We start from the raw sequence: 10376 nt of genomic DNA on the forward strand, positions 1-10376 counted from the left end.
CTCTGGCGCTGTGAAAAATAAATCCACAAGCGTAAGACCTTTGCCCTCTTAAATGTTCTAGATATATATATTAGCTAGACCACCGAGATAGCTAGCAATTTGAGTTACTGTGAGTGCCGCAACAATTTAATAGTTGTAAATTTGCATCGAGGGTAAAGAAATAACATTTGGGTACAGTATAAGCACTTTGGTTGAGACACATAAATTGCACGATTAATGTTAAAGAGGGGCCAAGGACCAAGGTCATACATTCAAGTTTTGTGATCCATTCATTTTGCAACGATAGATAGTCATCCACTTGGAGCCTGGCTGGTATACATGTAGCAGAATTCATTGACTTTCTAACTTGTATGAAGCAATCAATGTTAAAGGGAAGGGACACGTTTGGTAATTACTCAAAACAAATACTAACTTAAAATCTGACTTGGTAACGAGCATTGGGGAGCTGTTGATAGTATAAAACATTGTGAGAAACGGCTCCCTCTGAGGTAGCATAGATTTTGAGAAAGAGGTTATTTCTCACTAAAAAAATAAAAGACTTCTCGAAAGACTTCTAGCTAGCAGTCTTTTATTCCTTTCTGAAAGCACACAGATTCGTCCAACTAGGTTTTTTTTCTCTCATTATCTCGCAATTTCAATGACCAATTTAGCTCAAATTTTCACAGGCTTGTTATTTTATGCTTATGTTTGGATACACCAAGTGAGAAGACTGGTCTTTGACAACTACCAAACGTGTACCTTCCCTTTAAGTGCCTTGCTCAAGTGCACAATTGTCATGACCGAGATTTGAACCCACACTCTACTGCAGCTGACAACACAAAAGCTTGGGTCCGGAGTGAAATAGACCACTCGACAATGACACGCCACAATGCTACTGATTGATGGATTTTTTTTCTTCTTCTGAATTTCAGGTTGATGCTAAGGGGCGTATTAATTCCCTGACCACCGTGCTGTGTCAGGAAGTGGACCGTTTCAACATTCTACTCAAAGTCATTAAGGTAGAAGCATTTATCATGACGTCTTGCCTGGGTCTTTTCTTGTAATGTAGGATGTACATATACTTTTGTTAAATACCACCACAAGTTAATGACCAAAAAACTGTGCTTGGTTAAAAGCACTGGAGAGCTCTTTATATTACAAACCATTGATGAAAAGACACCTTTTCATCAAGTTAGTTTTAGAGAAAGAGGTTATTTTTCACCCTAAAATTTGAATCTGAAACATGCTTCAGGCATTCTCAGGCACCTGAAACAAACAATTCTATGCTTCTGTTTTTTTGGTGTTTTTGTTTTCATTTTTTTTGTATTTGTCCGCACAGTTGTAGTTCAGTATTACAGTGCTGCCAACTCTTTCTGATTGAGCAGAAAGGTCCCTAAAAATTCTACCCAATCTTTCCATGTTCTGCTTAACAAATTTGATGATCTCCCTGATTATGGAATTTTTTTGTCCCTCTTATGTTAAATGTAATTCTAAATATCTCCCTGGTTGCTGTAAGAAACCTTCTTGATTGCAAGATGCAAGTGTGAACAGCTCTGGTAATAGCTCTCTCTCAACCTTTATCTATTTAATCTTTTGTAACCTCCTAGGACTCAATGCGTACCATTCAGAAAGCCATCAAGGGTCTAGTGGTGATGTCTGAGGAGCTGGAGCGTGTCTACCACAGCTTCCTCAATAACCAAGTGCCAGAGATGTGGAGTAACGCAGCCTATCCGTCTCTCAAGCCCCTCGCCTCGTGGGTTCGGGATCTCCAGCTCAGGGTGGCTTTTGTTGGGGTGAGTTGTGTGATTTATCTCAGATAATTTACCTAGATTTTTTCCATCTCAGATTTGTCTCTGTGATGGTGGCTGTTTTCTTAGTCCAGGGGTGGATTTCACCTACAAAGAGTTAAGACCAGTCTTATCTCGAGTTAGGAGGGGTTAGTCGTCCTAACTTACGTAGGACTAACCTTAAGTTTTAATTTCTCCTTAGGACTAGTCCTAACTCTTTGTGAAATTGACCCCTTGAATTTCATCTTTGAGAGGGCAAGGACAATTTCATTTTGCAACTAGGGCACTTCTATTGGGAAATCTGAAATACAATGGGGACATTTTGAAGGGGCAGCGAGGCCAAGACCTGGGGCAACAGAAGCAAATGACCTCTTTGGCCTCTGCAATTCCAGGCCTATACTCGACGTTAGAAATTTCAGATCCAATGTACATGTGCATGTTTTTAGAAGGTTAAACATTGTGCTCAGATACGTACAGGCGATGTGACTGACATGTATAAAACACAAAAGAGCCACAGAGCCTGGACTTGCTGCATGCAAGATTTGTACACAGCTCAATTGATTAATTCATAAAGTCTTACATTAGGTATAGCAGCATACAATTTTGGTCTACTTGATGTGCAGATTATGTAGAAAAGAAGGGACTACCCTAATGTGTTTCACTGGTATTTCAAAAATTATTAATTCTTTGTGCTAATTGCAAAAACATACTGTCAAATTTCTCAAGTGACTAGTGTAGTATTTTGCCTGCCAGAGATATCCTGGAGTATTACTCATGCACAAAGTCATTCTCTGCCATTGCATACTGTACTGGTTGAATGTTCATTTCCTGTTTCTTTCTCTTGCATCTTTACAGCATTGGATTGTTCACGGCCTGCCCAAGTCATTCTGGCTCTCTGGGTTCTTCTTCCCTCAAGGTGAGTGGTGTGGCAAAGCAACTCAAATCTGACAATTTTCTCTGTGTTTTTTTCCCCAACTTTTGTACAATCATACCTGAGCAAGTTTGGGTGGCGACTGTTACTTGACTAGATTGAGTAGACTAACCAGAAACCATCATGGTCGATATGGTCAATTCAAGAGCTATATGTACGCCACAGTTTCTGGTCAGGTCTAGTCGCTCACCCGAACTTGCTTCCTGCTGTTGTTGGATATGGTAGGCTTTGGAAGAATACATGTAGGTGTCCGCAGACCAACATGTGTGTACCAGGCAATCTTCTTTTGTTGACGTAGTTTTGCTCATAGTCACATATCCAAGTAGAATTTACCTGGGCTCATTTTCATCGAGCTACCCTAGGAGAAAATATTGCACAATAATCTTTTGCTTAGCAGAAATGAGCAGGTTACCAGTAATAAATTGAGCAAATGACATGGATTTGGGGTTACCTTATTCTGGTAAGCATGGTTTTGTTTTGCCCAGCTATTTTGGGTTCTGAAGAAGCAGCATTGTGAAACTGGGGCCTCGGTACGTTGTCTGCTGCGTCATGAAAAGTCTCCAACAGTAAATTGTTGTTTACAATTCAAGTGCAACCTAGAAACAACAAAACTAACCAAGTGTGTATTTCCCCACTAAGGTTTCTTGACCGGCACTCTTCAAAACCACGCTCGCAAGTACGACTACCCGATCGATCAGCTGACATTCCGCTTCACGGTGTTGCCTAACTACCGTGACCAGGCCACAGTGGCTGCCCAAGAGGACACGCTGTCGTTCGGACAGACCACTGACTCCGACAAAGAGGTAAGTCAATGCAAATGCAAATTATTGAAATCATCATCAATAGTTTCCTCTTGAGCCACGTTAGGATTCTAAAAATATTTGAGGATGATGGTAAAAGCGTTGCAAAAACCAAATCATAAACTGATCAAATTCACAGCTGCACTGATGCAGAAGCACTTTATCAACCCAGCTGTGCGACATTATCCTTTGCAAAAACAATTTTGTCATTGTTTTGTTTGCCAATCCCTTGAGCAAAATCTGTCTGATAAATCTGCTAATCTGTACACTTAATCCATTAGTTGCAAAATACCCCAAAAAGACCATTTAAAAAGTACTTACCAATCTTTGAACAGGGAATACATTTCCATACAATCTGGTGAGGTTTGCGGTAGCACCATGTGTAAATCCCTTTTGAGTAGTGTTAATTTTGAAAAACACCAGTGGTTGAAAACTCTTAGTTTCGGTCAGTATGCTCTGATCGTCTTTAAGAGAATGCTCGACTCTGTTGCTGGATGCTGATGCTACTTAAGTACTGCCTTGGAGATTAACTGATAGTAGACTGATTGGGACGTTGAGTTTATCAACCACAACTGAGTTATTCTCAGAACCAAGTCTACTCGAAAGTGATTTATACATGGTGCTACCGCAAACCTCACCTGCTTATACTCTCACTAAGCATAGTTTCAAATCCTAATTTATACACCATAATTTCGGCCTAATTCTGCAGGATAGTTATTGCTACATGTAAGTAACTCGAACTGTGTATTTTATCTCCCGTCAATGTCTCAGGGATCAGATAGTCAGGTTAAAGAAGTGAAGACTTCTAAGGATAGGGATAAGTCAGATGATGAAGAAGAGGAAGAGGAGGAGGCAGTGGAAATCACTTGCGTCTGTGTTAACAATGATGTAAGCTAGCCTAGGGTAGACAGGATGAAGTTAGACAGAAAGAAAGACATACATGTTTGTTTTGACGGCCTGACATTGTTGTGACAGTTGTTGACAATAGATTATGCTTTGCAATCTGAGTTAACAATGATGTAAGCTAGCCTATAGGGTAGACAGGATGAAGTTAGACAGGACAAAGTTAGACTGAAAATGTGTTTGGAGAAGGTTGGGTAGACAGGACAAAGCTAGAAAGAAAGAAGGGCATACATGTTTGTTATGACTGACTGACATTGTTGTGACAGTTGTTGACAATAGATTTGCTTTGCAATCTGAGTTAACAATGATGTACTACAGCTAGCCTAATGTAGACGGGACAAAGGTAGAAAGAACAAATTTAGACAGAAAAGAACAAGTTAAGAGAAGGTTGGGTAAACAGGACAAAGCTAGACAGGTTTAGAATGAGGGACCAACAGATTGGGTAGATAGGAGAAAGCTAGACAGACGGAAACACGTGTTTAAATGATCTACTGACATTTGCTGACGGTGGATTCACTTTGCAACTGTGACATATGAAGTCAGAGATAGGTTTAAAGTTAGAGACAGACAGATTGGGTAGACAGGAAAAAGATAGACATATAAAGACGTGCTTAGATCAATGGACTGACAAGTCAGTTAGATGGAACAAAGATAGACAGAAAAACGTGTTTAGAATGAGGGACTGACAGATTGGGTATACATGACAAACTTAGACAGAAAGACAGACATGATTAGAATGAGGGGCTGACAGATTTGGTAGACAGAAACAAATTAGACCTATGGACGGACAGGTTGTTTTGACAGTTGTTGACAGACAAACAAGACATGTGCTTTACAATTGAATGCAAGGTGAGACCGACTATGGATATACTAACTACAAACCTAAAAAGAAAAAAACAAATTAGTATACATTGTACACATGTACATGTAATACAGACTGCTGTTGTGATGATTAGCAAAGAGGAGATTAACAGACCAAAGTTCCAGTAGGCATTAACAAAAACAGCTTGTGAAGAGAGGATGGAGTTTTAGTGATAATTTTAGTTTGAATTTACATTGAGGTCCAGTTTCATGGCTCTGCTTACCGCCAAAATCTGCGCTTTCTGTGCCTTGTCAAGGAATTACTCTATGGGTCTACGGAGTGCCTTGAAATTGGGCCCTGTATAATAAGCTTTTTTAGACAGTTCCTTTTACTAATTTATTCGTTTGTTTTCGTTGGGGCTGGCGATTTTACCCCCAACCAAACTAGTTAAGTTTTATTCAGGCTATATGGTTAGTTCGGCATTTGTTATTTAGTTTTTTTGAGACAGTATAGAAAACATTTGTTGTATTTATTTCAGGTTAGTTTCTAGGCGAGTTTGAAACTTTTATCCCAACTAACAACTTACATTTTTTATATATTTTGTTTACAATGAATTTGATTTAGGATGTTGCAGATTATGACATCCCACTAATCTTTATTTAATTCACATTATTTAAGAAAAAAAAAAAAAACTGTTGTTAATGTCGGAATGATTCAATTGCCAAGCTCAAAAAAAAAACCATTGCATTAATTTCTAGCCTTGTTCATCCAAGTATGCTGTAAGATGGTGAAACCATGTAAAACAGCCTCAGCTGTTTCAGTTTTAAAATTCATTCTTTAGTTTTGTTTTACCCTTGACGTTCCGTAAGCACTGCTCACTCAGTGTTAGTCCTGCAGCAACAACAAAATCCCCAGGCTACCTGGGCAGGATCCGAACCCCAAACCCCGCATTCTAGAAATCCAAAGCCGCCAACTCTCCCTGATTCTGCAGAAAGTTCCCTGAAAATAACCCAATCGTTCCCAATTCTGATGAACAAAGTGTACAATCTCCCTGATTATGAAAACCTTTTCCCTTTTACAGGCTTATTAAATACAATTCTATCTCCCTGATTTAAGATGCTATGTCAGATTTTTGGCTGCTTTGACCCAAAAATTTTTGATTTAAAATTCAATAGCAGGCCTTGCACTAACTTTTTTCCTTAACTAGCCCGTCGAGCTAGTCAGCTGTACTTTTGACTCAGCCCGCACACATTTTCACTAGCCCTTGGTGGTGACTTGGCACTCTTGACTAGTGATTGCACGCTGGGCTAGTGTCTAAATCGAGCCATGCAATAGGTATTTTGATGGGGGTGGAGAAAGTTACAAGCTTTCATTTGAGCCATTGCTCGAAAAAAGTGCGCCAATTATTAGTACGTAGCAGTGAAATCAAGTGCTCAAAATTAGTTTTTGTCGGGATCCCGACAATAAATATCACGTGACCAATTCTTATGTGTTTTATAAGAAACGTTTTAAATTTTTGTCACGGTTCCTGACCATTAAAAGTAAAAGTTAAACTTGTTTTCGTTAGAGCGGGTGATACTCTTTGAAATACCATTCACTCAAAAAAAATTTTTTTTTTTAATGTTTGGGGCTAAAAATCTGACATAGCATCTTTAATGACAATCTCCCCCAGTATTAATAACTTTCCCTTTTTGTATTTGAATGTAATTCTAAATATCTCCACGATTGATGTACAAAATCTCCCTGATTGCAAGATGCAAATGCCTTATATTTATAACTTTTCAGTTGACTTTATTTGTATAATTCAGTTTGCATGTGATCATATTTCTTTTTTGAGTTTGATCATGCATGAAAATTCCGTCACTAATTTTTGTTAACGTAATTGACTGCTATTTTTCTCTACGCATCATGTGTATGAACATGAAACCCCCCTATTCCTCTCCAATTTGCCACCCTTCATACAAACTCCCCATAGCAGCCAGAGATCGAGGCGGGGTCCGACGTGAGTACCAACGTGTGTCTGAGTTGTCCGCCGTGGTGAATTGGAGCACCTAATAACTATATAACATGCTGTGTGATGGTTTTTTACAAACACGTCGTTGTCCTTAAGTGGAAATTGCATGCATTGGTTAAGTGTGATGTCAATACAAATACAAAATTTGGTGATGCGCTGAATTTAGTGAGTTCAGACAGGCAAACCTTTCAGCTGATCGCTGGATTGGGGGCCCAATTAGATGGCTCTACTGCTTACATGGCTTATCGCCAAAATCTGTGCTTGTGATCACCATTCATCACTTACATGTACAGGGCAAGCACCGAATTTCTGCGCCAGCTGTGCAAGCAAAGAATGCCTGGTAATGTCGAATACTCCCGGGCACAAGCAAAAATTCCATGCTAACCTTTGAATTACGCTTGACGTAAGCGCAGAATTCCCTGCTTCCGTAATCAATGATATTTTACTTCTGGTAGCGAGCTATGACATCGGGCCTTGGACCTAGTTTCATGGCTCTGCTTACTGCTGAAATCTGCTGTCGCTCAGCAAGCAATTTTGACGGTTAAATTTCTGCCGTTGATCAGGCAGCTGCCATTGATACGGCAGCTGCCATTGATACATGCATGCAATTTCCACTATTGAATCTGACGGACTGCTGATGGTGTGCATTAATGTTTGGTCATTACCATGGATATTATCTAACGATTTGTGGTTTTTTGGGGTGAGCAGGAAGACAATACTAATGTACGTTTGTTGGCGATTGCTGTTAATACGATACAAATTCACCTAGAAAAACCTGTTCTTTTAAATTATACACTTATGCACCTACATGTATAACAAAAGAAAACAAAACAAGTTAAGTCCAAAACTGATTCTTCTATTGGCCTAACCCTCTCAACCCTTGCACCCACACCCCTTCCCCCAAAAAACAACAACAAATACACAAACCACACCACATCTTCCAAACAATTTCTCTCAATTTACATAGTTATCCCTACCCCAGTTCAGAATTTACTTTTGTGTTCTTATTCTACTCAATATGTGTGAAGACAAGCTATTATCTTTTAAATCTGTTGCTCTATACTCTAAAAGCCGAAATATCTTGCCATGGGACAAAACCGAAGAGTCTTGCAACCAGACTATTCCACATCCAGCCTTGATGTGGAGCACTTTTTTTCTCTTGTTTCTTGACCCAACGTTTTAAACAATCCAAAAAATGACAAAAAAAATGCATTCATAAAAGGGATCTATTAAAAACACAGCACCTCACAAATAGAGTTGTAGGTGATGCGTACACATTTGCATTGTTTGATCTCAGCTATGGTGTGTAACGCAAGGGGTGTAAATTAGAGACTTAACAAATAATTTGTATAGGAAGAAACTATAAATAAATAGTAGAATAAGGAGAATGAAGACGAGCAGAGTATACTGTTAAAAGCGTCCAGGCCACACTTGCTCTTTTCCAACACTCCCACTAAAGAGATTTACACATGGTTGTACCCCCAAGTTTACCATTTGTTTATAGTTTCTACATACTTATTCACACCATGCAAAGCTTCAAACAATACTTAAATAATTTGTTTAAATACTCCTTTTTAAAACTTGAATGTGCATGCTCATCTGTTCTGATGTTTATTTTTTGCATGCTCTTTATTTGGTCTCTTGAAATTAATCCTGCACATCTGTTTCAGATTGATTTTTCTTTTTTTGCACGTTAACCAATGATTGTGTATTTTTGCTGCATAAATGTTATAATTTGTGACCAGAGTTCTTTTATTTGGAATGTGCATTTTTCTGTTGTGAACTGCATGCTGTTTTGATATTGTGTTTTTCTTGTGTAACATATGTCCCGACTTCGTTGAAAATACCTTTTTAAAATTTCCTTTAAAGGCACTGGACACATTTTGGTAATTGTCAAGATGTTGAATCCCAACATATGTATAAAGAAAACCAATCTGTGAAAATTTCGACACATTTGGTTATTGCAGTTGCAAGAAAACAACACCCTTGTTGCACAGTTTTATGTGCTTTTGGATGGCTTATAAATTGCTTCAGGCTTGAAATCTCTTATTATTTGTGTAAGAAATTACCTCTTTTAAAAAATTATTGACTTCAGAAGGAGCCGTTTCTCACAATGTTTTTACTATCAGCAGCTCTCCTTTGCACGTTACCAAGTTGGTTTTTATGCTTAAAATTATTTTGAGTGTTTACCAATTGTGTCCAGTGCCTTTAAAGTGATTTGAAAACCAACCCTAAGGTAAACATGATACATATAAACTTACCGAAGAATGGTACGTACATGTACCTCTAACCTGCCAAAAGTGCTCTTATTTGTATTATCTTTTCGCTTTGGGTCTGATTTTTTTTTTTTAAGACTATTCAGCAATTAAAAACAAGGCCTCTGCTTTTTTTCTTTTTTTTTTTCAATTAATTTTTTTTTTTTTTTTTTTGGCTATTAAATGTTTTCTAATTTATTCAATTTTTTTATATATTATATTTTGGTTGTTTTGTTTTATTCAGTAAAAAAAACTGATTGTTTTTAATTTTAAACCTTGTAAAGTGCAGATAAATTAACCTTTACAGGCTGGAACAGCTCCTTCATTTTTAGTAAGCACAATTGGGAAGGTTTAGAAATCATTGGTCAATTTCTAACTTTGTCTTAATTTTCTTCTTTCCCAACAAAAGCTTCCGTCGCCAAAGGACGGCGTTCTGGTCCATGGATTATTTATGGATGCGTCTCGCTGGGACGATGAGAAGATGGTGATCACTTCACCCAAACCGGGAGAGATGAACCCGCCCATGCCCGTCATGGTGATGGAGCCTGAGATGAACTTTGTACCCGACGAGGCGGACTACATCTGTCCACTGTACAAGACTGGCCTCCGGGCTGGTACCCTGTCTACAACAGGTAAGTTGTGTTGTCTAAGAGAACAACTCGTTGTCGCCTATCACGGCTTGTAGCAACGCTGGTTACCAACATTTTGGTTGTTGTCAATTTGTCTTTACCACAAAATTTGTTGCTCGTACCACAAACTAACCTATCTTGTCCACAGGAAAAACAAACGTGTTTGGAGAAAATCGTGTTTGAAGTTGAACTGATTTTTAAACTGCCGTATTGGGGTCTGCTATTTTATTTTATTTTTTACAAAGGAACTGGACACCTTTGGTAATTTTTTGTAGG

The 10376-nt window shown here is 38.5% G+C and overlaps 1 protein-coding gene across 4 annotated transcripts in view; it reads left to right on the plus strand.

The window, feature by feature from the left end:
- Window positions 1-10376, plus strand: part of LOC139937360 (dynein axonemal heavy chain 6-like) — a 69665-nt gene that overhangs the window by 54856 nt on the left and 4433 nt on the right. Inside the window, exons 65-71 of one of the 4 annotated variants that reach the window (XM_071932467.1) lie at window positions 912-998; window positions 1587-1772; window positions 2622-2682; window positions 3337-3500; window positions 4269-4385; window positions 7178-7204; window positions 9881-10103. In XM_071932467.1, the coding sequence (XP_071788568.1) occupies window positions 912-998; window positions 1587-1772; window positions 2622-2682; window positions 3337-3500; window positions 4269-4385; window positions 7178-7204; window positions 9881-10103 (865 nt within the window). The remainder of the gene's footprint in view (window positions 1-911; window positions 999-1586; window positions 1773-2621; window positions 2683-3336; window positions 3501-4268; window positions 4386-7177; window positions 7205-9880; window positions 10104-10376) is intronic. The other 3 variants (XM_071932469.1, XM_071932468.1, XM_071932470.1) reach the window with 3 other exon arrangements.

The sequence above is a fragment of the Asterias amurensis genome, chromosome 5 (genome assembly GCF_032118995.1).
Source record: "Asterias amurensis chromosome 5, ASM3211899v1".
In the NCBI taxonomy this organism is placed as follows: domain Eukaryota; kingdom Metazoa; phylum Echinodermata; class Asteroidea; order Forcipulatida; family Asteriidae; genus Asterias; species Asterias amurensis.